Genomic DNA, 26,331 nt, shown 5'->3' with positions numbered 1-26,331 from the left:
AAATTATGCATTATTTGGGGTTCTTTGTGAGAGAGGCGCGGTCCTTAGGGCTCACTAAATATACCGCCCATTGTTTGTGACATCTGAATCTGAAAGCACATTTCATATCAAAGAGATTCGTGCATGCTACTGAGGAGAAAGTCTGTTTAGGTCATTACAGGTAGTCCCAGATCATACCCTCTATTTATTTTCCACATACATAAGGCTTCAGTCATTTCTGACCCTAGTACTGCAGGAGTCTTTTCTTTCTTTTGGGGTACTGTCTCCTCAGGTATTCCTCCCCTTCCTTTTCCTTAGGGCCATAGATGACCCCTTCCAGACTTTTGAAATCATCTTGGCTTCCTGCTACTGTTCCTTCTGTTCTTCCAATTCTGTTCTCACCCCAGCAATGGCTGGAACCCCATAGTAACAGATGAATGATCCTGCTTGGGAAAACCAGCCCACTCTTCTGCTCCTTCATTAAACCTTTTAACCACACACAATTCCTCTTCCCAACCCAGCCCCCATTTCTGCCCCTCAGTCTCTTTTTGGAGCCCAGTTTTCACTCCTTAGAAGTCAGAAAACTTCTCCATTTTCATTCCCGTATTCATCTCTTATGGCACCTTAGCCTTTGTCTTCTCACTGCACTAGAATATTTTCCTTAAGTTAGTCTCTTACTTTTGAGGAAATCCATTTACCATTTCTAGGGGGAAATCCCATATATTTTACACTTGATCTATGATTGAACTGAGAGAATAGGACCTGTCTTTTGTTGGAGATTACTTAGGTAAGCAAAAGAGAGAAAAAAAAATATGATTTTCTCCTCTTTTCTGCTTTTCCTGGCTCTCTCTGCATATGCGCCCTGCCTGCCTGTCACCATCTGTCTGTCTCTTAAATATCAGCTTTATTGAGATATTATTTACATATCATAAAATTTATCCATGTAAGTGTACAGTTCAGTGGCTTTTAATAATACTCATAGAGTTATACAATAGTCACCGCTAATCCTAGAACATTTTTATCAGCCCCCCCTCCCCCCGCAAAAGAAATTGTGTACACATTGGCCATCACTTCCCATGTTCACCTCCCCTCCACTCCAGGCAACCACTCATCTAGTTTCTGACTGTGGATTTGGCTCTTGGGGATGTTTCATCCAAATGGAATCATACAGGGAGTTCCTGTCATGGCTCAGTGGTAATGAACCTGACTAGTATCCATGAGGACGCGGGTTTGATCCCTGGCTCTGTTCAGTGGGTTAAGGACCGGTAGTTGCCATGAGCTGTGGTCCTAAGTCACAGATGTGGCTTGGATCCCGTGTTGCTGTGGCTGTGGTATAGGCCAGTGGCTACAGCTCCAATTTGACCCTTACCCTTACCCTGGGAATTTCCATATGCCGCGGGTGTGGCCCTAAAAAAATAAATAAATAAAAATGAATGGAATCATACAATGTGTGGCCACTTGTGACTGGTTTCTTTTACTTAGCAAAATGTTTTCAAGGTTCATGCATGTTGTAGCATGTGTCAGTACCTCATTTCTCCCTCTGTTCTCTTATGTCAAGTGATAGTGGTAGATTAGTGAGAAAGAATAGAAAAAAATTTAAAGAAGTTACCAACAACACAGTACCGTGATTTTATTTGGCAGTTGCCTGGAAGCAGATGGCAGATGCGTTGTCGGCATGTGCAAGTGTTGTCCAGTTAAGTACTTTCTCCTTTACCTTGATGTGGTCATCAGAAAAGCCTCCTGGTGGGGGTTTGATTGTCTCCTATGGTCATCTTTGTTCCCTCTGTTCAGTTCAGTTACACACGTGATTTCTTTTTGCCAATTTTCTACCAAAGTAGACCTGTGAGTATGTAAAGAAGAAAATATAAAAAGGTGAAAAGAAAATATTTAATTCATATATGGGGCATTTATAAAGTCCTGTCTGCTTTAAAAACATGCCCCACAATGAGAACCAAAAATGTCATGAAGTAGGTTTTATATTAACAATGTAATTCGGATGGCGAAAGTTTTTATTTAACTACCATCATCAGCAATACGATTCAATTTAATTTTCTAATTTGTAGGGAAAATTGATGTGGGTAGATGTTAAATAGTTTCTTACATTACATTTTGATATTTGACACCAAGTTAATTAAGAAGATGGTTTTGATTATTAAACTGCATATAGGCCAGTAGTTTTGACATGATCACATTAAATGTAATCCAGTGGGAGGGTTCTGGGCTTCTCTGGAAAGAATTCTGCATCCAAAATTATTTTAGGTTAGTCCTTTCTGTCAGGAACAGAGATTCACTTGAGTATCTGAATTAAAAAAGACACGTGTGTGGTGGAGTAGTGAGGGGACGTTATTGCAAAGTTTCAGGCACTTGAGACACAGAAATCTGTTAGTGCCTGAGGCTGCTGGAGGGCTGGAAGGGGTCTTCATCTTTCAGATGGGGCCTGTGCCTCACTGACTGGAGCCCTCTGCATAGTACTAGTATCTGCTCGTCCTAACTCAGCTCACATGTGGCTGTGATGTGCTGGGATTCCAACTCTACCTCCTGCCAGTCTTTTCTCTTTTGACCTCATTGGTAAATCCCTCAGTACTTTCTCTACTTGAGATGTCTGTAGGTTGAGGATGGAGATGGGCCTCTTACGGGCCCAGATAATCTTTTTATACCAGGTCATGACCAACTGGCTACTTAGAGATGGTTACCTTGAGAAGAGGTATCCGAACACGGCTGAAGAGCAGGAAGGCATATGTATAAAACGTACCAGCCCTGTCCATCCATGACTTAGAGGGGGTTTGGCTGGCACTTGGAGGCTATGGTGGACATTTCTGGTGCAGAATTGTGGTGTGGTGGGGGAAGGTACTTTATATTAGGACTTTTGGGGCAAGATATTGGGGTATCTTGTGCGATCAAGGGAAGAGCTAAACAGCCAATCTGAGGAAAAGGCCAAGTGTAGACAGGCCCTGCGACAACAGAAATGAAGGCTTTCCATCTCTACCTTTTGATTTTAGCTTTTGTCTCTGCCCTGGCAGGTGATCTTCCAGATAACAGGAAATGTGGTTGCCATCTGCCCCTGGACTTTACTGTCCACTCCTTGCCCTATTTTTCTAGTTCCATTTGGAAACATTGTGGCTGTTTGATAAGGAGGCTATAATTTTTACTAGGCTTTGGTCAGGAGGCGACTCCTGATCCAGTGAACTGTGGTGTGGGGTATAGAGGGATGGAAGAACATGACAGCTTTCCTTGGAACCACCTGGAGCTCTTCTCGAAAAAGGGGGCAGGCGTTGGGCAGATGGCAGTATATAACAGGAAATGTTCACGGCATGTTTTCAGATAGATTGATGTTCTCTATTCACAGGTAAAACTTTTATAAAATGGCAAGGGGACATTCACCATTGACTAATTGCTTCCTCAAAACAAAGCAACCCATAATGTTACAGCTTCCTTTAAGATCTTTGAAAATGTAAACAAAGAGGAATGAACATTAGCATGGCAGTCTTTAAATATGCCTTGTTAGGGAGTTCCTGTGATGGCGCCCTGGTAGTAAATTAACTAGTATCCATGAGACTGTGGGTTTGAACCCTGGCCTCACTCAGTTGGTAAAGGATCTGGTGTTGTCAGGGGTTCTGGTGTAAGTTGCAGATGTAGTTTAGATCCTGCGTTGCTGTGGCTGTGGTATAGGCCTGTGGCTACAGCTCCGATTAGACCCCTAGCCTGGGAACCTCCATATGCTGTGGGTGCAGCCCTAAAAAGACAAAAAAAAAAAAAAAGAGAGAGAGAGAAAAAAGAATATGCCTTATTAGAATAAGCTCTTCTGGAGTTCCCTGGTGGTTCAGTGGGTTAAGGATCACACATTGTCACTGCTGGGGTGTGGGTCACTGCTGTGGTGCAAGTTTGATCCTTGACCCAGATGCGACCAAAGGAAAAAAGAAAAAAGAGTAAGCTATTAAGTTTGTACCTAAGTTAACTGGTGAATTTGCTTTGTGATTTTGTGACTTGGAAACAGTCTATCCCATTCTTTCTTCTGGAGCCTTAAGGACCAGTGCCGTTCTTAGAGTATGGAGTGTCATTCCAGACGTTTTTAGCCATATAGTGATGTAAGTACAATACTAGCATGTTCCTTACCCACATATAACTATTTTTGGGAAATAGACTTTATGTATAAAACAGTCAGTGCATGCAACCATATTACGTAGAAGTGTTGTGACACTTCCCCCAAACCTGAATCTTAGTCACTTCATTTTCTGGTTGGTAATTTTCCACAATTCTTATCTCTTCTGTAGTCTCATTAGGTAATTTTCAAGGAAAACTTTGATTTCTTTCTTGCACGCCTGTGAATTTTCAGAACCCTAAGGTAGTGACATGATCGGGTAATGGGCACATATTACTGGGTGAGGCTGATAAACATTTTGCCATACAGGTTTAAATTTCTACAGATGCCTTCGATTTCTTGAACATGTATGTGAAATTGCTTTATTAGCCACATGATTGTGTCTGTTGTCCTCGTAAGAAACAGATGGACTGAAGTCAGGGAGATGCCAGGCCCCGGGCCCTCCCTGCATTGCATGGAACCATTTGGATCACCCTGTAAGTCTTCAGGAAACCCAAGCCCTCTCCACTGGTTCCAGCTTGAGCCTAATTAATTTTGTGTGTGTGCTCAAGGTGGATGTATCCATACTTTCTCTCTCTCTGGCTGCCTAAACTCCTTGAAGACAGTGACAAGCTATGTTTCTTTCGGCTTTCCCTAGAGTGCCTCACATAAGGCAGAATGGGATTATGTACTTTTACTTGGCAGACTGAAGCATCCATTCATGGTGAGAACCACTAAGTACCACTTCATTGGGGAAAATTTCTCCCTAATTTCTGCAATACTCATTGGAAAGTTAGTTTTGTGTATTTAAGAATTTTACATTGAGGCATCATAAAATAATGCATTTCATTGTATATTATACTTTACAATGCATGCCTTATAAAAAAGTTTTCAAAATCCAAACATGGCAGAGTGGACAGTGAATGTTTCCTCTTCACTAAACCCATCCCCAACCCTGAAGATCATTCTTTTTAAGATTTTGATGCATATATTTTGAGATATTTTCCATGTAAATTATTGTAAACAGTACAGGACAAATTGATTGTTAGAATCAGGAGCTTAGTCTTTCTCCCACCAGAGAGTATTTGTCTTAGATATTTGTTCTTACAGGATCCGATCTCCTTACTGCATTGTTAACTGACAGAGATGCTTTTGGAAGTTTGGAGCATTATTTGTTTGGAAGCTGGTACAGACCATTACACCGTGGACCAGACATCCTTCCATGATGCTCTCAGTTTGGCCCCTGGTGCATATGCCTGCTCCTAGGGTTTTAAGCTTTTTGGCCAGAAGAGCTAAAGCTGAAGATTTCTTTGTCTGGTGCTTCTTCATGTCACTGCAGTGTTTCTGGACCACTTCTCTCTTTGTCTCTTTGCTTCCATGTTTCTGGAATAGTGGAGGTGCTTGGGGGGTGGGGGGAGCATCACTAAAGAGGAACTCACTTCCTGGTTGGCCTGCAGTTTGCCTGTGTTCCCTACATGTCATCCTTAGCCTCAAGTGGGTTACCTGCATTTGGAATTTGACAATTTAATGATTCATTACAAATTTGTAAATGCTGGTCACAGTTTTACTCCTGGAATATTGCATTGTGACTTTAAGGACATAGGGAATTTGGTGACTGTGGTAGGGAAGGGAATGCTGTCACTGTAGTATATGGATCCTAGAATACCCCTGTTTTGCTACAGCAGCTAAAAGCCATTCGTCTGTCCCTCAGACTAGGCTCCAAGTGGACTAAAGTGCTGTTGCCATGGTTCTTGTTTTCACTGATGTGTAATTTAAGCCTTTTCTTCTGTGGTAAAGAACAACAGAACCAATCCAGTCACTTTCTAGATCCATGGGGCTAGTGGTGTGTCATTTAGCCAGCTTGGCCCCATGGTCAGTTTTTACCTGTTCTCTAGCCAGGACATGGGTTTGACAGTTCCCTGTATTGATTGTCCCAAAGCCGAGTTATATGTTGATTTTGGAGAAAGAAGTTTAGAGACCAAGTCTGTTAGTCCTTTGTATGTCTCTACTGTGAACATATACAGTTGTGTACCTGGAACTGGTTGTTCAGCAGAGGATCAGTGCACGCCTCCCACTTCTGCCCCTCAACACACCATCCGTGGAACTGTCTGAACCCAAGCATTTGAGGGAAGGCCCCTGTTAGTAGGGATGCTTGTAAATAATGTAGAGGTATTTAAAACTGCCTTGAGAAATACAGGATGGAGAGGAGGCAAGGCTGGAGGAGGCACTTGATACCATTTTGAAACCCAAAACCCCTGGCACTGAATTAACAGGTGTGCTTGTGCTTTCTTTGTGCATTTAATCAGCCGTAATCTTCAGGTGTACCCACATGTAGGTTTTTTTTTTTTTTTTTAAACTCCCTCACATTCAAGGAGCCATTTTTAATTGGCACACCCAACACCATTATTATCTGAATTGAATTTTAATTTGGAGGATGTGTCTATGTTTTTATTTATTTATTTATTTATTTATTTATTTTTAATTTATTATCATTATTGTTGTTTGGATTTTTAGGCCCACACCCGAGGCATATGGAAGTTCCCAGGCTAGGGGTCGAACTGGAGCTGCAGCTGCCAGCCTATACCACAGCCAGAGCAACACCAGATCCAAGCCTCTTCTGTGACCTATACCCTCGTTCATGCCACTGCCAGATGGAGGGAGGCCAGGGATTGAACCCATGTCCTCATGGATACTAGTCAGGTTCCTTACCACTGAGCCCCAATGGGAATTCTAAAATTTCTATGTTTTTGAAACTGAATGGAGGACTTCAGCATAATTACATTGATCTAATCTGACTTAAAATTTTGAAAGTAAAAAATTCGAGGACAGTAACAGTAAGAAATATATTTTACATAGCTGTGATGTGCTGGAGTTCCAACTCTACCTCCTGCCAATCTTTTCTCTTTTGACCTCATTGGTAAATCCCTCAGTACTTTCTCTACTTGAGATGTCTGTAGGTTGAGGATGGAGATGGGCCTCTGACGGGCCCAGATAATCTTTTTATACCAGGTCATGATCAACTGGCTACCTAGAGATGGTTACCTTGAGAAGAGGTATCCCGAACACGGCTGAAGAGCAGGAAGGCATATGTATAAAACATACCAGCCCCGTACATCCATGACTTAGAGGGGGTTTGGCTGGCACTTGGAGGCTATGGTGGACATTTCTGGTGCAGAATTGTGGTGTGGTGGGGGAAGGTACTTTATATTAGGACTTTTGGGGCAAGATATTGGAGTATCTTGTGCGATCAAGGGAAGAGCTTAACAGCCAATCTGAATCTAACACAGAGCCTATTTTATGACACAGTGTTGACTGTCTCATGGGACTTATTGTTTATACTGGACTACAAGTGAGAAACAGAATGGTTGTAAGTGTATTGGTTATTTACCCTTGTAAACGCATGACTGACTGGAGCTGCTGCCCAGCACCGTGAGACAGTATTGTACCGCCTATTACTAGTCAGGGAAAATACCAGAATTCATAAATCAAAGTATGGTTTCTACTGTATGTGTATTGCTTCTGCAGAAGTGAGTTGAACCATGGTAAGTCAGGGACTATCTGTGGGTATATGTGTGTATGTGTGTGTGTGTCTCTCCACATTTAAATTTAACAAAGTGGTGTTTACTTGTATTTCATGAGATGCTCTATTTTCAATTCTATTTTTTAATCCCGTCGACTAGCTAATTAGAGTTTATAACCAACAGTGTCAGAAAACTCCGTGGTAGCCAGTACAATTTGAAAGTACATCTAAGTGGCCTGTTTTTGAGCTTTATGAACCATGACTATTAGAGTGATTGATTTTTTGTTTGTTTCACTTATTGGTGAATGAATAAGTGAACTGTTTATTCAGCACCTACTGTGTGCCAGGCACTGTGATTACTGTTAGAAATACAGTTGACCCTTAAACAACGTGGGGGTTGGTGATGCTGACCCTCCTTGCTGCCAAAAATTTGGGTGTAACTTTACAGTTGGTGCTCTGTATTGTGGTTCCTCCAGACCTGTGGTTTCACATCTGCCAGATTCAACCAACTGCAGATCGTGTGGCACTGTAGTATCTACTATTGGAAAAAAAAATCTAGGTATATGTAGACCTGCCCAGTTCAAGTCCACTTTGTTCAGGGTCGGTGATTGAGTGAAAACAAGCCTGTGATTTTCAGAGGCACAGCAGTGTCTACAAATGGAAGGAATTTCAGGCTGAGCAAAGTGGTGCCTGGATGGCACGACAGTGCCTGGCTCTCTTGGGGAGCCCTGTACAGCAGTGCAGAAGGAGCTCGAGGGAGAACTGACGGAGTGGGCCAGGAGGGCTTTGAATGCCAGGCCGAGAGTTTAGTCGTTAACCCTTTTAGCCAGTGGTTTTCAACGCTGAGTTCAGGAGAGTTTTTGCTTTTAAGTAGAATTTCGTTACCCCACATGTAGGATGGCAAACGTGGAGCCACTCTGCATGAAACAGAGTGGCCTCACTTAGATTTCTACCCCCAGGGGTTCTGAGCCTCCTAGTGACTTAATCTGAGAACCACTGGTCTGATGGGACTTGAGCGTCAGCAGGAGCCCTCTGGGGACACTGTGGAGGTAGCCTTATTAGAACAGCTGGGCAGAGGGAGGCCATTCGGGAAGTTGGGCCTATTTGTCCAGAAGAGGTGAGGAGGAGGCCCCAAAACTGGGGCAGTGGCCATGGGCTTGAGAGAGCAGTGCTTAAATTGTTCATCATATTCCCTGGACCCGCTCACCAGTGGGCAGTGGAGGGAATGGGAGAGAAGAGGGAGCAGCATGAGTTTGGTTTGGGTTATATGAAGCCTTGTGCTAGATTTTTTCTTCTGGGTGCCAGATGCTTGTGGTATCCTGAGAGTTGCATGGGGTATTTCGGTCACAGATATGCAAGGTAGGCTGCTGTTCACCTTTCTTATGGTTTTTGTTTTGTTTAGCTATATCACATGGCCTCCAGTATCCAGGATTATATCATGTTTTCCTTAGCTTGCATTTGCCTATATTCTCCCCGGCCTTTGGGAACTATGTGGGCCCCGAGGCTCTCTCACCTGCCTTCTGCAGGTCTCTGTGCGGGTCCTCTGGGGCCTCTGTTGGGTCCTCCTAGGGCCTCTGTGCAGGTCTTTCTAGGGTCTGAGCACCTGAGTATTCCTAGGTTTGGATTCAGGCATCTAGGACCTTTGGTCCCAGGGCTGATGCTGGACAGGAAAAGTGGCTTTTGAGGCCTGGGGTCTGAGATAAAATCTCTCTCTGCCACTTACTGGCTGTAAGGTAGTTGGCAAAGCTCCTTCTATAGGATGAGAATCCCTCCCCTGTGTGGGATTGTTGAGAGGACTTAAACTAATGTGGAAGGTGCCTAGCGCAGCGGCTTCCTGGTAGGCACGTGTAGGAGGTGTTAATTATAATGTTGTGGAGAGGGCTCCTCTTCTCCTGAAGGGTGGCCTTCCACATTGAGAAACGCTCCACGAACGCCCAGTGGGAAGATCAACAGTCAAGGTGGAAAAGCAGGAGCATTCACAGAGCACCTGTCTGACCTGTGGCTTTGTCTGCTGTGGTGTTTAGAGGGCATTTGTGAATCCAGACTTTCTTCTGGGAGGGAACAGGAAAAGCATTGGAAAAGACTCTTTTTTAATTAAAAAAAAACCACCCTAATGGAGTTCCCATCATGGCTCAGCAGTTAGTGAACCCAACTAGTATCCATGAGGATGTGGGTTCAATCCCTGGCCTTGCTCAGTGAGTTAAGGATCTGGCATTGCTGTGAGCTATGGTTTAGGTTGCAGACGCGGCTCAGATCCAGTGTTGCTGTGGCTGTGGTGTAGGCTGGCAGCTACAGCTCCTGATTCAACTCCTTGCTTGGGAACCTCCATGTGCCATGGGTGAGGCCCTGAAAGGACAGAAGACAAAAAACAAACAAAAACACCCTAATATGTTCTTTGCATTTGCGCCTTCTCTGGCTACATTTTCCTGTTTGGGGCTTGTACTCAGAGTGCATTAAATGATCATAACCCTAGATATTTATTGAGAGAATGATTTGGTGGGGGGAATGCCATAAAAATAAATAAAAACTTTTCTTGGAGTGGAAGTTGATAAATTTATTTATTTTCCCTGTAAGTAACCAAAATTGGAGGGAGTGGGGGGGAGAGGGAGATGGGACGGGGAGAGCTGTGTTCCGTGGAGGGTGTGTGTGGGGGGGTGGCTCAGCATAGGATGTCCCATCAAGTTGGTTGCCTTTGTTGGGGGAGGCCTGGTCTTTCGTGGGGGTTAGTATTTAGCACTCTGTTCTTCCTTGTTGAGACAGCTGTAGTTTGGTATCGGGGCTAATAAAGAAGAAATATTGCTGGATTTTCAGGGGATTATTTATAATACTTAAAATTTGTGTACCACTTTCATCTTGGGGGAGAGTATAAAAATATGGCTGTAATACTAAAAGCAGTCTTCGGTAAGGGGGTATTAGCCCCCATCTCACAGATTTCAGTCTGAGATTTTCTGAATTAGGTTGTTATTTGCCCCAGCCTGCCTGCTTTAGTGGTAATATAAATCACAGGCTCTTGCGTTCCAGGGCGGTAATTGAAAGCCTCTGATGCCTATCTTTGACCTGTCTTCTCTAAAGCTCTTAAAAATTGCCCTCCTTTGCGTAAGTATTTGTAAGTCTCTAAAGGCCCTTTAATTCACTAAAATAAAAACAAACAAACAAACAAAAAAACTTGTACCTCTCCCTGCAATTATTCCATATTAGAGAATTATGAGTAAGACTTTGAGATACCTTGAGTAAACTCTGAAGATTAAAAACTGCTGGAGGAACAGAACTTAGAGCAGAGTTAAAGAAAAAAACCTGTTTTTTAAAATAATGAATACTCATTTGTGACATCAGTGATAATTGAGCTTATCTTAAAACCTTTCTCAACAGAACCAAACATTACCTATATTTAGCAGGAAAGCTGAATTAAGAATTAGGTATTTTATAGCATTCTTTCTTCTGATTGTCAAGCACAAGAGAAATGTGACCAGTTTAAAAAGGGAGGCCTAAATGATCTATTTTTTTTAAATGAAACATTTATTTGTATTAAATAGTGTAATAAAAAAGTATGAATTACCTTGTAAGGTATGGAGGTATGAATTATATCCTAGATGTGACTGTTGGTAGGCTATAGAAACAATTCGAAAAACATTTTTTGAAAAGGAGTCCTTTTTATTTAAGGAAGGATGAATTAAATAAGTGAAGGATGAAATTAAATAAGTGAAGGTGTCCTGAGACCCCATTAAGAGACACAAACTAGCTTGGGACTTAATTTAACTTGTGTACTCTTCCATTGCTCTTCTTCTTCTTCTTCTTTTTTGGAGCTCTGCTCTTGACCTATTAAAGTTCTCAGGCCAGGGGTCGACTTGGAGCTATAGCTGTGGGCTTAAGCCACAGTCACAGCAGTGCAGGATCCGGGCTGTGTCTGCGACCTACACCACAGCTCACAGTGATGCCAGATCCTTAAACCACTGAGCAAGGCCTGGGATTGAACCTGGGTCCTCATGAATATTAGTTGGGTTCATTTTTGCTGAGCAACGAAGGGAACTCCCCATGGCTCTTCTACTGTTAGAGAAAAGTCGGGCATTCAAGAGGGGCATTTGAGTCTAGGAAGACTCTTTTTAGGTCACAAAGCTTTTCATGGAACCGACAAAGGGGCCTCAGCTAGGAGGTTGCTGTCAGTCCTGTTACTGCAGTCCCCAGTCCTGAGCTCTGGGTGCTGCTGGTTGAGACTTTAGAGCAATCAGTCAACTCCCCCTCTCCCTCCCCCATTTCCTCATTTGAGAAAGGAGGGGTGGGCTGCTTAGATCTTCTAAGGTCCTTAGGCTCTGAGAGTGTGTGTGGGCTCCTGCAGTTAGCAGGCTGACTTCCTGCAGTTACCAAGCTGAGTTTGGGCGTCTTTTCCAGTGGTTTCTGTGTACACAGTGACATGCAAATTGTGTCTGGATATAGGGATGATAGCAACCTTTGTCCTGCTCCAGGAAATAATAAATGCTGTGTGGCTCTGACTCGAGTCCTAGTCTCTTGTTAATTTTTTGTTAACTTTTAAGTCTGATGAGTCAGAAATGCAAGCTCTCGTAGTGTTAACAAGACTTTGATTATAATCACTTCAAATTACAGGCCCCTCTCCTGTGTAATGATTTTTGCCATTTGCCTTTCCATAATCTTCAGGAGGCAGGATAGAAGGGCACTTTGATCAGTAAGCACCATGATCCATTGCTTCCCGAGCCCTTATTATTACACTGAAGTTATTAGCAGAAGACTACGTCTGTGCCCGCATGAACAGGATATTGGTGTGCTTTAGCTGGGTGGGCAGGTCTGAATATTTCAGGAGAGTTGATGGTGGAGTATCACAAAACCTCAGGAGTACGGAGAGCTTGTCTATTTAAAGTCTGCCAGGATGCTCTTGTGAATGGGCCTACACTTGGATCCCTGCCCACCCTATGTAGATGTGTGCATGCCTGCTTCACTATGACGTGTTGCCAGCGCCCCTGACTCGTCCTAAACCACCAGTTGAATACTTTTGTGTTTCGGGGATTCAGTCTCAAAGAGGCTGACTGAAAAAATAGATTTTGAACAATTTCATGGAGGTTGGAGTTGTAGAGATCAGAAGGTCTGACACTCAGGGTAACTGCCATACACAAACATGAGCTTAGGAGCAATTTGGAGTCAATAAGTAATTTATTAGGACTTTCATTGTAAAATTTAGAGTTGGCAGGATTCCATACAGTTTTTTTTTTTTTTTCCCTTAAGGGATGAAGAGAGGACTTGGAGAAATCAGTGTGTTAGTCGATGGCATTTGAGAACGTTTCGTTCGAGTTTAGAGTCACAGACGCGTGACGTGGCTTTAGATCTGCTTTTCTTCCCAGGCCCGTTACTGGATTCCCCCTGAATCTTTACCAGAGTTTTTTTTTTTTTTTTTAAGTTTTATTTTAAGTTGTGGTAAAAAGCATATAAAATCTACCAAGTTAGCCATTTTCAAGTGTGCAGTATATTGACACTGTTATGTAGCGAATCTCTGGAACTTTTTCATCTTGCAAAACTGAAACTCAATATCCATAAAACAACAACTCCCCAATTCCCCCTCCCCTGGCTCCTGGCAACCTCTGTTGTACTTTCTGTTTGAGTGTGACTCCTCTAGATACCTCATGTAAGTGGAATCATACACCACCGGTCTCTTTATGGCTTATGCCTTATTTCATAATGTCCTCAGGGTTCATCCATGTTCTAGTATGTGACAGGATTTCCTTCTTGTTAAGGCTGATTAATATCCCATTGTATATATGTACCACATTTTCTTTACCCATTCATTGATTCATAGACATTTGGGTTACTTCCACCTCTTGGTTCTTGTCAATAATGCTTGCGAACTCTTATGAACATGGATGTGCCAACATCTCTTTGAAATTCTGCCTTGAATTGTTTTTGGATCAACCCAGAAGTGGGATTGCTGGATCATATGGTAGTTCTATTTTTAGTTCTTTGAGAAACTGTCATACTGCTTTCCACAGCAGCTGCACTGTTTTCCATTCCCATCAACAGTGCACAAGGGTTCCAAATTCTCCCCATTCTCTACTGAAACTTTTAGTATGTTATTAAGGTATAGTGGGGAAAAAGGTACCATCATGGTCACAATTCATGGCTTTCCTGGTAAATGATAATTAAAATGGTGGTAGAATGATACTAAAAAGGTTGTTGGAGAGGTGGTAATAGGTGAGCCTGGCAGGTTTTAGGAAAGAGTTTAATCTCTCTCTTCTCTAACTTCATTCTTTACCTGTCATTAAATTGCTAATTATAATGAATAAATCCATTTGTCAGTTTTTGTTTTGTTTTTTTTAATGCCTCCTGGGTAAACTGTCTCCTCTGAACAGGATAAGAATAATAAAGACCAGAATTCCCTGGTAGCCTAGTAATTAAGGATCCAGCATTGTCATTGGTATGGCTCAGGTCACTGCTGGGGCACAGGTTCAATCCCTGGCCTGGGGAACTTCTGCATGCCACAGGCATGGCAAAAAACAAACGAACAAACAAAAACACCTGGAGTGGAGTTCCCATTGTGGCTCCGTGGTTAGTGAATCCGACTAGGAACCATGAGGTTGCAGGTTCATTCCTGGCTTCGCTTAGTGGGTTAAGGATCTGGTGTTGCCGTGAGCTGTGGCACAGGTTGCAGACTCGGCTTGGATCCTGCATTGCTGTGGCTGTGGCATACCCATAGGCCGGCAGTGACAGCTCTGATTAGGCCCCTAGCCTGGGAATCTCCATATGCCGCGGGTGAGGCCGTAGAAAAGACCAAAAAAAAAAAAAAAAAAAAAGGGAATAATAAAGACCAGCGAAGAAAACTGAGAGAGGGGGGTCTTTGTTTTGTTTTGTTTTCTTCTCTTTTTTAAGGGTTGCTCTCATGGCATATGAAAGTTCCCAGGCCAGGGATTGAATCCCAGCCATAGCTGTGATCTGTGCTGCAGCCATGGCAATGCCAGGTCTTTTCACCCGTTGTGCTGGGCTGGGGATTGAACCCGAGCCTCTGCAGTGACCCCAGCTGCTGCAGTCAGATTCTTAACCCACTGCACTAAGTGAGAACTCCAAGACAGGGGGTCATTGGACAATAGACTTGAGGGCTCTTTTTGTTTGGGACTGCGTGTGTTCTCTTCTGGGCTGGGAGGGTGAAATCAAAGGGGCCACTACCACTGCCCAGGGCCTCCTCCTCTCTGAGCTGGTACCTGTTGGAAGGATGTGGGTCATCTGCCCCTAGTACAAGCCTGCTGGCTCCAGCTTGGCACTGGAGGCTGGAAGGGAGGTGGGGGAGGGGATGAGGACATTCTTTCTTCAATTCAGTCCCTGGGCCACCACTGACTGAAAGACATGAGAAATGGATGCCACTGCCTTTGTCCTCCTCTCCCAATAGCTTCTGGTTATCCCTAGAAAGAGGCAGCAGGAATTCAGAAGGTCTGCTTTTGAATTGCTGGTATGCAGTAACTTACTGTCTCTGGGCACACTGCTTTATGCCTCATTTTCCTTCTCTGCAAATGTGATGGTTAGCTCATGGGGGCGAATTGTGAAAAGGACCTTTTTGGAGTTCCCTGGTGGCTCAGCTGGCTAAAGACCCAGCATTATCATTGTTGCTGCTGTGGCTTGGGTCACTGCTGTCATGTGGGTTTGATCCCTGGCCTGAGAACTTCCACATGCTGTGGGCATGGCCAACAACAGCATAAAAGACACCTGTTAGGAGTTCTAGTTCTCATCTTCTCCTAGTGAAGGATTAAGGTATGTTCCGGTTTGGGGGGGGCAGTGTTACATAAGGTGGTTCACCTTATGGTGTCATCTCCCTCACAGAGCTCTTGCTCTGATCAGGCTCCTGTTCAGTGTTCAGGCTTCTGAAATGGCTAAATTGCTTTTTTTAAATCTATCTATCTATCTATCTATCTATCTATCTATCTATCTATCTATCTATCTATCTATGCATGCCACACCCACGGCATGTGGAAGTTCCCAGGCCAGGGACTGAACCCTTGCCACGGTCGTGACCTGCACCACAGCTGCAGCAATACCAGATCCTTAGCCCTGCACCACATGGGAACTTCTTGAAATGGCTAATAGCTTTTGAACAACTGTTTCTTAGGAGATACTGGGTTAGGTGTGGAGTGAAGGTTATATAAGACTCGCATCTGTCCTAAGTTAGTGATGTATTCCCAAGAGCACTATATCCAGTGGACCTTAGAGATTCTCTTTTTCAGATCCCTTGGTTTTTAGGCAGAACACTGTCGGAAGCCAAGAGACTGGCTCCAGGTTATCAAGTGTCAGAAGCTGAGACTGGAATCCACTTGTTCCTTCTCTTGAGTCTGTAACTGGTACACTCTCCATTATTTTAATTAGGTAGATACGACTGGTCCTAGGAGGAGATAAGCAGTACTCTTAAGGCAGTGCATGCTAGGTGCCAGATGAGGGGGGCTGACACAGCAGGTATAGGGTTTCTGAGAAGGAGCAATCATCCCAGCTGGGATAATCTGGGAAGACTTCCTGGAGGAGGAAAGTTCTGAGTTGAATTTGAAGGATGGGTAGACTTTAGACCAAGATGAAGAGGAGAGGGGAGCGCTAAGAGCACAGGGTGGAGATGGGAAAGCCCAAGACAGGTGGAGGGAACTGGTTTGGCTGGAGCAGGGGGACAGGTAGGAGGAAGGGACAAGGACTGACATTTATTGAGCATCTGTCTGGTGTCAGGCACAGTGTCTGGCCCTTTACCTGTGTCTTTTCTGCATGCCGGGCAGGGGAGTGACATCCTGACCAGTGCTTGTCTGAGGATATCACTTTCTCCCCACCCCAGCTTGTACTTGGGACCCGTTCTCCTTAGTGTATAAGTCAGTTACACTTGATCTGGTGGGAAAGGACCTGGTTTCAAATGGGGAGAAAAAGAAAACAGGGAAGGATTGTCAGTTTTTATAAAGAAGGTCTCTGAGGTACTTGCTAGTATTTAATTCTTTCACCATAAGCCGGAGCCTGCCTCCCAGTTCATGGCAGCTGGTGGGCCTTGGTGCTTCTGAGTGACTGGGCCGACCATGAATTATTCAGGGCCTGTGCCCAGCAAGTGGCTGCCTGGCAGAGTCCTATAGGAAGGAGGCTGTGCTATCTTACTGAGGGATTGGTGGAGGCTCAGGTGCTGAGGATGAAGAAGTGACTGCACCCTGGAGATATTTCACGCTTTCCTTGCCAGGGCTGCATGCACTGTGTCATGGCCCTGCAGCTGGATAATTGGGGCCTGTTTTTCATAGAGGGGGAAATCACATTCTCCATCCCCAGTTAATAAATACAGTAACCTACACACTCATGTTAGTGTGGCCCATGTCGGCAGGGATTTGATTAGAAGCCGCATTAAAATTGCAGGTAGGATGGTAGAGCACCAGACAGCATTCGGGTGGAAGGAACCCCACTCTGCCCTCTTCTTTTCTCAGCCAAGGAAAGAAATGCTGTTGTTGGTCTGTTCAGAGTAGTACCACTGCACCTCTCACTAACCTCCTTTGTTATATACTACCTTGTCTTTGCATGTATGTGTGTGTGTGTGTGTGTGTGTGTGTGTCTATTTCCTCAACTAGGTTGAAGTGCCTGAGAGAAGAAATCACTTCTTAGGAGGCCATGAGTCCCTCTGATGGCCTGGGCTGAGAACACAGTGGGGTGGAGGACTTGTTGGGTGGCTTGGCTTTTGCTGTGTGCTGGCTATGAGGGACAAGGCCTGTGTCTTGATGATGAGGTTTGCATCTCCCACACCCTTCCTTTTTCCTTCTTTCCTCTCCAGGTGCCTGTTCACCTGGCTCTTTTCACCTTTTCTCATTACAGCCGGTCTATATTAAGCTCCGGGAAAAGATAACCTGGGTATGAACCCAGAACCCCTGTGGGCAGGGTCCAAAGACCTGTTTTCACAAAGAATAGAGTTCCTCTTTTCCCATTTCTTTCCCATGAGCCGTGCTACCAGGAAACAGCGTCATCTCACTGTCCCATCTGCCCCTTTGTAAAATACTGGCCAATGGCTCTGAACACCTCTGTGCGTCAGCCTTTTCCCTGCAAGTTGGAGGTGGGAAACAGGACCAAAAATCCTGGGCAAGAGCGGGCCTGGCCCCAACTGCATTCCTCAGATGTTCTTTTCTTTGAACCACTCTACCTGTAGCAGGGAGCCCAGTCTTGGCTCTGGCTGGTGTTACATATTCACAGGCATAGCAACACCTGTTTGCCAAAGGTGGGGCCTCTGGACTGGGGCATTCTTTTGCCTGTACAGAGAAGCTTTGCCTGTGCAGATAACAGACGAGATAAGAATGCAGGATAAGGCTTGGCTGGGGTAGAAGATTCAATAAACTGCATTCTTTCCTTCCCCAGAACCTTGGGTGCTCGTTCCTGAGCGTAACTTGACGTTTTTCTCCTTCTTAGCGGAGATGTCAGTGCTTTGTATTCATTTCTGCTGTGACCAGTGGAATAAGAAACAGGAGAGGGATAAGACTTAAACTTACATTTGCCCTGGTATCTCAGCCATATAACTAGATGATTTTGTGGGAGGGGTGGTGTGTGTGCGGACAGAGTTCCATCCATCCATGCTGTCCAAGGAACAGAGATAGCAGTTGTAGATGGAAAAATGCCTTTAGACTTCCCTTTAATCTGTTCTAGTTAGTCTGAGTCCTGGAGTATCAAATCTGATAGCCCCACCTCAAACAAATATTGCCCTTTCTAAAAACATAGGCCTTTTGTAACTTGGTTCATAGCGAGTATTGTGTTCTGGCTGTCTCTGAGATACTCCTACTTTTATGACTATAAAGTATGATGTTGAATATGCCTTTCCCAGTGTGTAATGGGGTGAGTTAAAGAAAAAGGAGTGGGTTTTGTGAGTACTTCCCCGGTGGAGGACAGGTCCTGCTGTTCCAAACTGTCCTTGTCCCAAAATGCAAAGGGGTTCCTGGCCTGAGAACAGTGATTCTGCCTGGAACCTACAACATCCTCCAACTGGTAGCATCCTTGGTGAAGAGGTGGGAAAGAATTAGTGTTTGAGACTTTCTCTACGAGGAGTTTAAAGACTAGTCATCATGGTTGCTAGGACAGCACTAAGATCTTTCTAAGCATTTAATTCCCTTAATTATAGAAAAATGCTATGAGGTTGGTTCCATTATTGTGCCAGTGTTTCAGGCTAGGGGAATCACAAAGTTAGAAAGTGGCAGAGCCAGCTTCTCAGCTTCCAAGGCTGTTTTTAACCACCTTTCCACCTCTAGCTTTGCATTTCCCAGCCCTGGGCCAGATGCTCAGTGGGCAGTGCTCTAGGGGTAAGTGGCGGGCGGTCTCAGCCCTGATCTGAGTCGTGTGGATTGTGAGGGGAGGGGGAAGTGCTGTTGACTGCTTCCAGCTGCCCAGGCTGTGGGCCCGGAGAACATTCTGGAGGGGCGGCAGGCAAGGAGCAGTGACACAGAAATGCCAGAGTGACAGATGTGTTCTGCCAGTGGGCTTTTGTGAAAAGTGTCCTTTGGAGTGGGGAAGAAAAGTTTCAGATAATTTGTTGTCTTCTGGTTTTGGCTGGATTTCATGGTTGTATGCTTGGTTGGTTGTTTGGTTGAGTGTTCTGGCAAGTGAGGCAATTTCCATTGAAAAAGGGATGGGTTTCTAAGAGAAGATGCATGCTAAGGTAGGCTTTGGAGAGTAAGGACAGTAGTAACTAGGTTGTTATCAGAGGCTAGGCTCTCCAGGCATTATATAGTGGAAATAGAAGAATGATCACAATTAAGGTTCAAGGCTGGGGCAAGTTTTGAGTTCCCATTGTGGCTTAGCAGATTAAGGACCTGATATCTCAAGATGCGGCTTGGATCCAGTGTCGCTGTGGCTGTGGTGTAGGCTGCTGTTGCAGCTCCGATTTGACCCCTGCCTGGCTGGGGAACTTCCATATGCCACAGGTGCAGCTGTAAAAAAAATTTAAAAAAAAAAAAAAAAGACTGGTGGAAGTAAGCAGAAGGCTCCTGGAGGAGGGAGTTGGTGGGCCAGGGAGGTAAGGCTGAAGGAGAACCAGGGAGATGAGACAGAAAGATAACCCAGGCTTTAGCTGCATGGAGCATAAATGCAGCAGCACAATTTGGAGCCTAATTGTCTATCTGGCCACATGGGTGGAAGAGGATGATTTTGGTAGGAATATTTTGGTTTCCTATAAAGAAACACTCAGGAAGAAGTTGGCTGTGGTCGCCCAACTGTCAAGGGATTTGACAGCGATGAACGAAAGGCAGATCTGGAAACAGCAGTAGGAAGCGGCAGAGAAATTGGCAAAACAGTTTACATGTGAAGCCTTGTTTTCTCTCACCCCCTGTTCCTACTGCTTGTTTCCCAGCACTTGGGTTGGCTTTTCCAGCCTTTGAATGTGTATAGATCCCATCACATCTTGCATCTTGGCCATACTCTCCCAGACATTTTCAGTCTTGCTCATGTTTAGATGTTCAGGAAATGAACACCCCATGGTTTACCCTTTCAGGCTTGCTGTAATGCTGCAAGAGCATTCCTTTTTTTTTATTCCTTTTGACCTCCTGGACTACATAAAGCCTCTTAGAACTAACAGAGGTTTAATCTCACTCCCTTAGTGTTCCATTCACATGCTACAGGCTAAATCACAGAATCTTAGTTACAGATCCACCAAGTATGAGAAAAGGCATAAAATGAGACCAGACAAAACTCATTCACAACAAGAGAACAACCTTCCAAGTAGCAATTTCTGTGGGAACTAGTAGAGATTGTGCCTGGTCCTGACCCAAACTGAGTGTTTTCTAGGTTTGTGTGGAGGCTTTCTTGGATTTTAGGTTTGTCTTGATACTAGTTATTGAGTCTAGGGTTTTTCTGGAAAGTGTAGAAACCATTAGTAAGCTGATACTATAGCTGAATACATAAGGACAGACAGCCCTAAACTGGTAGGTCTACTGTCCAGGTGTGGCTCCGCCTTACCACCTGTGGGGCCCCAGGCAAGGTACTATATCTCTTTGAACCTCACTTACCCTATCTGCAAAATGGATGCAGTACCTGCCTCACTTGAGAAAAATGTGAAACCATTTTATAAGCAACAGGGTGCTATAAAAATGTGATATGATTATGGCCATTCAGTTTATGTGGAGACTGATGATAATGGGACTACAACAGTAGTCTCCAAAAGAGGGGAACCCAGATCACTCATGCACTTAGAACTTTTATGACCATTGATTCCAACCTGTTTGGTTTATGGGTGAGGACTGCAAGGCCCAGGGGGAGGTAAGACATGCATGCAGCTACTTAGTTCCTCTGTGTCCCTCAGGAGTGGGGTGAGCCTGAATACCCAGCTGTGGCCTTGGATCTTTCCACCACACCACAGCACTTGTGCTTTATGCTGTCTGCAAAGAACTACAGCGACCTGGCCTTACCTTTCTGGCATCATAAGGACCCCAGGTACATGTTACTTGGGCTTAGGTGCTTCAGTCCCATAGCTGACATGACCATTGAGTCTGCCCACCTTTCATTATGCCTTGGGATCTTGACACAGATTGAAACAGGCATAGCCACTCATCAGTGTTGGCCACATGTGTGGATGTCCTTGGCCTGGGTGAGGGACAGTAATTTTTTAGATTAGAAAGGATTGAGGGGATGGGCCAAAGTTGCAGGATCTGTTTCTGCAAGAAGCTTGACTACTGACCATTCTCGAAACAGCCACCTACTCTACTTAATGTTACCATTCGCATGGTGCATGTTCTGCCATAGGTGTCGTCACGATTCTTTTTCTTTTTCTTTTTTTTTTTAATTCATTTTTATTTTATTTTATTTTTTATTTTTTATTTTTTGCCATTTCTCGGGCCGCTCCCGCGGCATATGGAGGTTCCCAGGCTAGGGGTGGAATCAGAGCTGTAGCCGCCAGCCTACACCAGAGCCATGGCAACGCTGGATCCAAGCCGCGTCTGCAACCTACACCACAGCTCATGGCAACGCTGGATTGTTAACCCACTGAGCAAGGGCAGGGATCGAACCCGCAACCTCATGGTTCCTAGTCGGATTCGTTAACCACTGCGCTATGACGGGAACTCCAATTCTTTTTCTTAAATCACTATAAATAAAACTGTGACTGGGATCTGGGCCCTCTTGCTTTATTAAGTTTGGACTGGGCAGGCTACTTTTTTTTTTTTTTTTGGTCTTTTTTAGGGCTGAATCCACGGCATATGGAGGTTCCTAGGCTAGGGGTCAAATCAGAGCTGTATCCACTGGCCACAGCCACAGCAACACCAGATCTGAGCTGCGTTTGCAACCTACACAACAGCTCACAGCAGCGCTGGATCCCTAACCCACTGAGCAAGGCCAGGGATTGAATCTGCATCCTCATGGATACTAGTCAGATTCGTCTCCACTGAGTCATGACAGGAACTCCTGGGCAGTCTACTTTAAATTCCTACTTTCCTCCTCAGAATGTCTCCGTCCTTGCCCTCCTGCCTCTGAAGGTAAGTGGGCCTCCTCTTGGCTGAGGCTGACTGTTCCACTCATGCCTGTGAGCTGTGTCCACTGGCCTTTCCCTGCCTTCGCCAACGTGGAGCTGAAGCTTGTGTGCAGAGACCCCACACCAGAACCCTCCCCTGGTCTGTAGCTCCTTCCCCTAGTCTTGCCTTCACCACCTCTACCTTCTTCTTCATCTCCCTTTTCTCCTCATTCTCCAACTCCCTGTGTCCTTGTTTCAGCTTGACCTCCTCATTCATACACTGGACCACCTGTTCTCTGGGTGCCAGTTCCTTGTTCTTCCTGCAGCACACGGCACCATCCGTCTACCACCTTTCCTGACTGCATATCTCTTGTCTCTTGGATTTTCCTTCTGTGATTCTGTTGGTATCTCCACTATTGTTTCTCCTTCCTCCCAGATGCTGGCCTTCCCCAGGGCCCTCTGCTCAGCCACTTGCCTCTTGTCCCTTCCTAGGCCTCAGCCCACTGCAGTCTCAACTCACACTCTGTTCACAGGCTGTATCTTCAGCCTTGAACTCTACTTCCATGTCCCTGATTGCTTCTGACATGTCACCCTGTGGTGTTTGTTTGGAAGGAAATGTTCAAGCCCTCTCTGCACCCCACAGCCAGCTCTAAAAACCCCTCTCCTCAACCCTAGCCTTTGACCCTTCCAAAGACTTTGAAGTCTGCAGGACTTAAATTGATTACTAAAGTCCTATAGATTAACTCTTGCATCAGCCCATTCCTTTTTGCTCCTGTTGCCACACCCTGACTAGCTCTCTGACCTGGACAACTGCAGTGACTCTCTAGGTGAACTTGCTGCTTTCAGTCTCTCTCCTCTCTACGCATTCTCACCTCCCACTGCCAGATTAATCAGCCCTAGAGCCCGAGCTAGACCCCATCCTCCTCTGGCTCAAAAATCTCCAGTGGTTCCAGGCTTGCCTCTCTTGGCCTACTCCTGCTTGACCTTAGTCCATCCTGCTTCAATCAGATGGTAGCGCTCACTGGTGCTGTTCCCTGTGTAGTCCAGTTCCTGTGGTCTACCTGTGCTTCAAGGTCAGGTCCAATGCCAGTCTCTCATGGGGTTGTTCCTTCACACCTTACCGGGCAGATGGGACTTGTGGTCCGCTGAACTCTTGTGGCTCTTCTGCTGGGCCCTTACCCTGTTCTTCTGGCCTGTTGGCATATCTGTCCAATGGTCTTTGGCCAGCAACTCTCCTAGTCATCTTTGAATCCTCTAAAACATCAGGCAGCATGCTCCACACACAGCTGGCAACCAGTAAACACTGCATCTAATAAAGAATGAGTTCCTCTGGCCTTCCTTTACCTCCTCCCCACTGCTGAGGTGGAGGTGGTCATGCGGGCTGTTCAGGCTGGGTCCTCTTCTGCCCTGGCCCCATCATACCAGAGCATTCCCCATGTCTCACGTCCAGTCTGGTGGGGCTACTAAATGCTTCCCTAGCCTCGAAGCCTTTCTTTCTAATACTTACATGTGATCACTTGGCCTGGCTTGTTCTACGTCTGCTCTTTAGGATCGAGTGCAGCCACACTAGTCCCAGCCTCTCCCTCCCTCCATCACACTGCATGTAATCTGGCTAATTAGAAAGCTTATTTTACCTACTTCCCTATACCAGAGGGAACTGAAAGGGAAACTCTAAAAATGGTGACTCAATCACTAAGTGGCTTAAAGATGAAAAATAAAGTGTTAACAATTGGCAAGCACTTTGCAGTTTTATTTTCTGCAGCTGGACCCTTAGAGACTTACCATTTCATCAGTATATTTAATAGTGAATTAGGGGCCTGTTAAAAAGATCTCAAACAAGGACATTCTCCATTCTCCTCTTTGTAGCCTTGATGTGGTATGTGGGGGCACAAGGAATGCAGGAAGGGGGTGCGCTTGGTAAAACATACTCTTTTTAGGGTATTTTCACATCATCCCCTCAGTAACCTTGTAGGTAGGCATTAATTATCCCTGTCCGACAGCAGAGGTTTAAAAGAATCCAGGGTTTCCTCTAAGGTCATAGGTGATTAAGAGGCTTGGCCAGACAAGAAATTCAGGTCTTGGGAATCCTAGTCGAGTTTGGTCTTCCAAGAACCCACTTTTTGCCACCTTGCTGTCAGTGTTTTCAACTGCTTTTTACTGGGCTTTAGAACATGCTGTACAGATATCTTGGATGATGAGAAATATGTTGGAATCCTGGGCCTGGCTTTAGAAAGCTAAAGGTTGACACTGAGTGTATTAAAAGCCCAGTGGATGAAAGGAGTGGGGGTTGTTTCAAGTTGAACAGTTAGCTAGACTCTAGATTTGTTTTAACTTTAGTCCTGAACAGGATCCAGTTGCTTGAATTACAAGTGCCCTGGGGACTAAAGTAAACCTGGGGTGGAGGCCCACCTCTTTAGTACTGATTGGAATCCCTTAGGAATGAAATTACCTTTTTCAGTGAGTATGGCAGCAAGGCCCTATGCTAGAAACGCTAAATTCGTAATTTGTTGTCTGCCTGTATTTACTGAGAAAGGGGGTGTGGATGAGGGCTAGCGAGGGTCAGTTTTTTCCCAAGAATTAATTTTGATCACTGTTATGTAGAGAATTTTTTGATTATTATCAGACGGAGAAGCTAGGGAGGGCAGTTAAATTTTTTAAGTATTCAAAAGTTTAAAGGCCTTGTTTTATAAATCACAGAGGGATTTGAGGGTAATTTCTTTTATCTCCTCATTGGTTCATAAAATCATCCGGGTTAGGGGTCCCGGGGAGGTGTTTACCTGTGTATATTTCTCCCACAATGCCTTGCAAATCGGTGCTCGTGTAAATCTTGCATCGAGTTACTATTATAGGGCCGGTGTTATCCTAGAAAACCTCCGTTTAACATCTCGTGCTGGCAGCAGAAGTCTGCTGAGAAGATTCTTCCTTGATGCTGAACTGACACGGTCCCCCCCATCCCCTCGCTGTGGCCCTGCCCAGTGCCCAGAGGGACGGTATTTTACTTTTACCCGCCTGCACTGCCGGGCCACCGCGTGGTTGCCGCCCGCGCGGTGGGGACGCCGAGCGCCCAGGTGCGCCGCCGGCGCGGCCGCGTGATCTCCGTAGAAGCTAAATAGTGGATGAGCCGCCCCGGCCGGGGACCTGCCGGGCTCCTTACCCTCCCGGGCAGCCTCCTTTTCAAGTGATAGTAATCGGAGACTTTTCCGTTACGTGAGGCTCTCAACAAAAGATTGTAATTCCAGCAGCTTTGTTTGGGAAGGTACCACCGCTGCAGGCGCGCCCTGGGCCCGGCCTGAGGGTCGACGGCTCCGCGGCGGCCGGTGGTGGGGGGCCGCGGCCGGCAGGCCTCCCCCGCGCCCCTGGTGGTACAGCCTGAGTTTCCTCCACAATGCTGTTATGCTAATCAGGTGACATCACCGCCTAGCGCACGGCGAGTGGATCCTGATTAAATTACAAACCGGCGGCCGCCACGGGCAGCCGGGAGGTGTGTGCGCTGAGCCCGCGAGCTCCCGGGCTCGGCGATCAGGGCGTGCTTAGGATTGGCCATATTTTTAAAAAATTTTAAGTAGGACTTGCACCTCCCACCCTCCGCCCTCCCGCCCCTCCTCGGTAATTTATTTCAAGCTCTGAGCCAAGGGCCACAAAAGGAAGGAAAGCCACAAGGAATTAGATGCGTGAGTGGCCCGGCTAAGGTGGACTCTCCTGCGGCCAACTTCCTATCAGATCAGCTTGCTGGACTTTCAGACCGGAATGGGGCTTGCCTAAGGTCCAGCCCTTTGAGCCGGGGCCAGGAGCTAAGCATTGCGGAAGCTGCTCCGTGTTGGATGGGGGTAGGTGGGGGCCGGAGCGGGATTTCCACCGTGCAGCCCGCCGGGGCGTTACGCCGGGCATAATGGAATTGCAGAGGACGTGTAGCATCTCCGGGCCGCTATCGCCGGCTTACACGGGGCAGGTGCCTTACAACTACAACCAGCTGGAAGGGAGATTCAAACAGCTACAAGGTGAGCTCTCCTGCCAAAGGCCTGCCTGCCCTGGGGACCTGCCTCCGGGGGTTCTGAGGTTTATTTGTGCCATATGGTTCGTGACCCAAATGAAGACCGGCGGCCACATGCCCGGCCCCAAAGCCTCTGGTTGGTTGCGAGCACCCCATTCACTACTTAAACGAGACAGTTTCTCACTCTCTACTCCAGAAAAGCCACCATTTGGAGTCTCTCTCTCCCTCTCCAGTTTTCCTCTCTTGGTTGGCTCTCTTCGTTGTCGGATATCTGCTGCCCACTGCACACACATTTTCTGTCTTTTTAGCTGTCTTTGCACCTTAGTTGATCCATGCTAAGAGACCTTTTAGTATGC

At 45.6% G+C, this 26,331-nt stretch overlaps 1 protein-coding gene across 3 annotated transcripts in view; it reads left to right on the top strand.

Moving 5' to 3' along the window:
• SPTBN1 (spectrin beta, non-erythrocytic 1) overlaps window positions 1–26,331 on the top strand; it is a 200,194-nt gene that overhangs the window by 64,399 nt on the left and 109,464 nt on the right. Inside the window, exon 1 of one of the 3 annotated variants that reach the window (XM_047782081.1) lies at window positions 25,441–25,982. The exons of 1 other annotated variant lie outside the window; for it this stretch is intronic. In XM_047782081.1, the coding sequence (XP_047638037.1) occupies window positions 25,874–25,982 (109 nt within the window). In that variant the 5' untranslated portion in view covers window positions 25,441–25,873. Of the gene's footprint in view, window positions 1–25,440; window positions 25,983–26,331 lie in introns of those variants that run through there. One more of the 3 variants, XM_047782080.1, reaches the window with a different exon arrangement.

Source organism: Phacochoerus africanus, chromosome 5 (genome assembly GCF_016906955.1).
Source record: "Phacochoerus africanus isolate WHEZ1 chromosome 5, ROS_Pafr_v1, whole genome shotgun sequence".
Classification (NCBI taxonomy): domain Eukaryota; kingdom Metazoa; phylum Chordata; class Mammalia; order Artiodactyla; family Suidae; genus Phacochoerus; species Phacochoerus africanus.
Note: the sequence above shows the minus strand (reverse complement) of the source record. Positions and strands in the feature narration are given on the sequence as shown.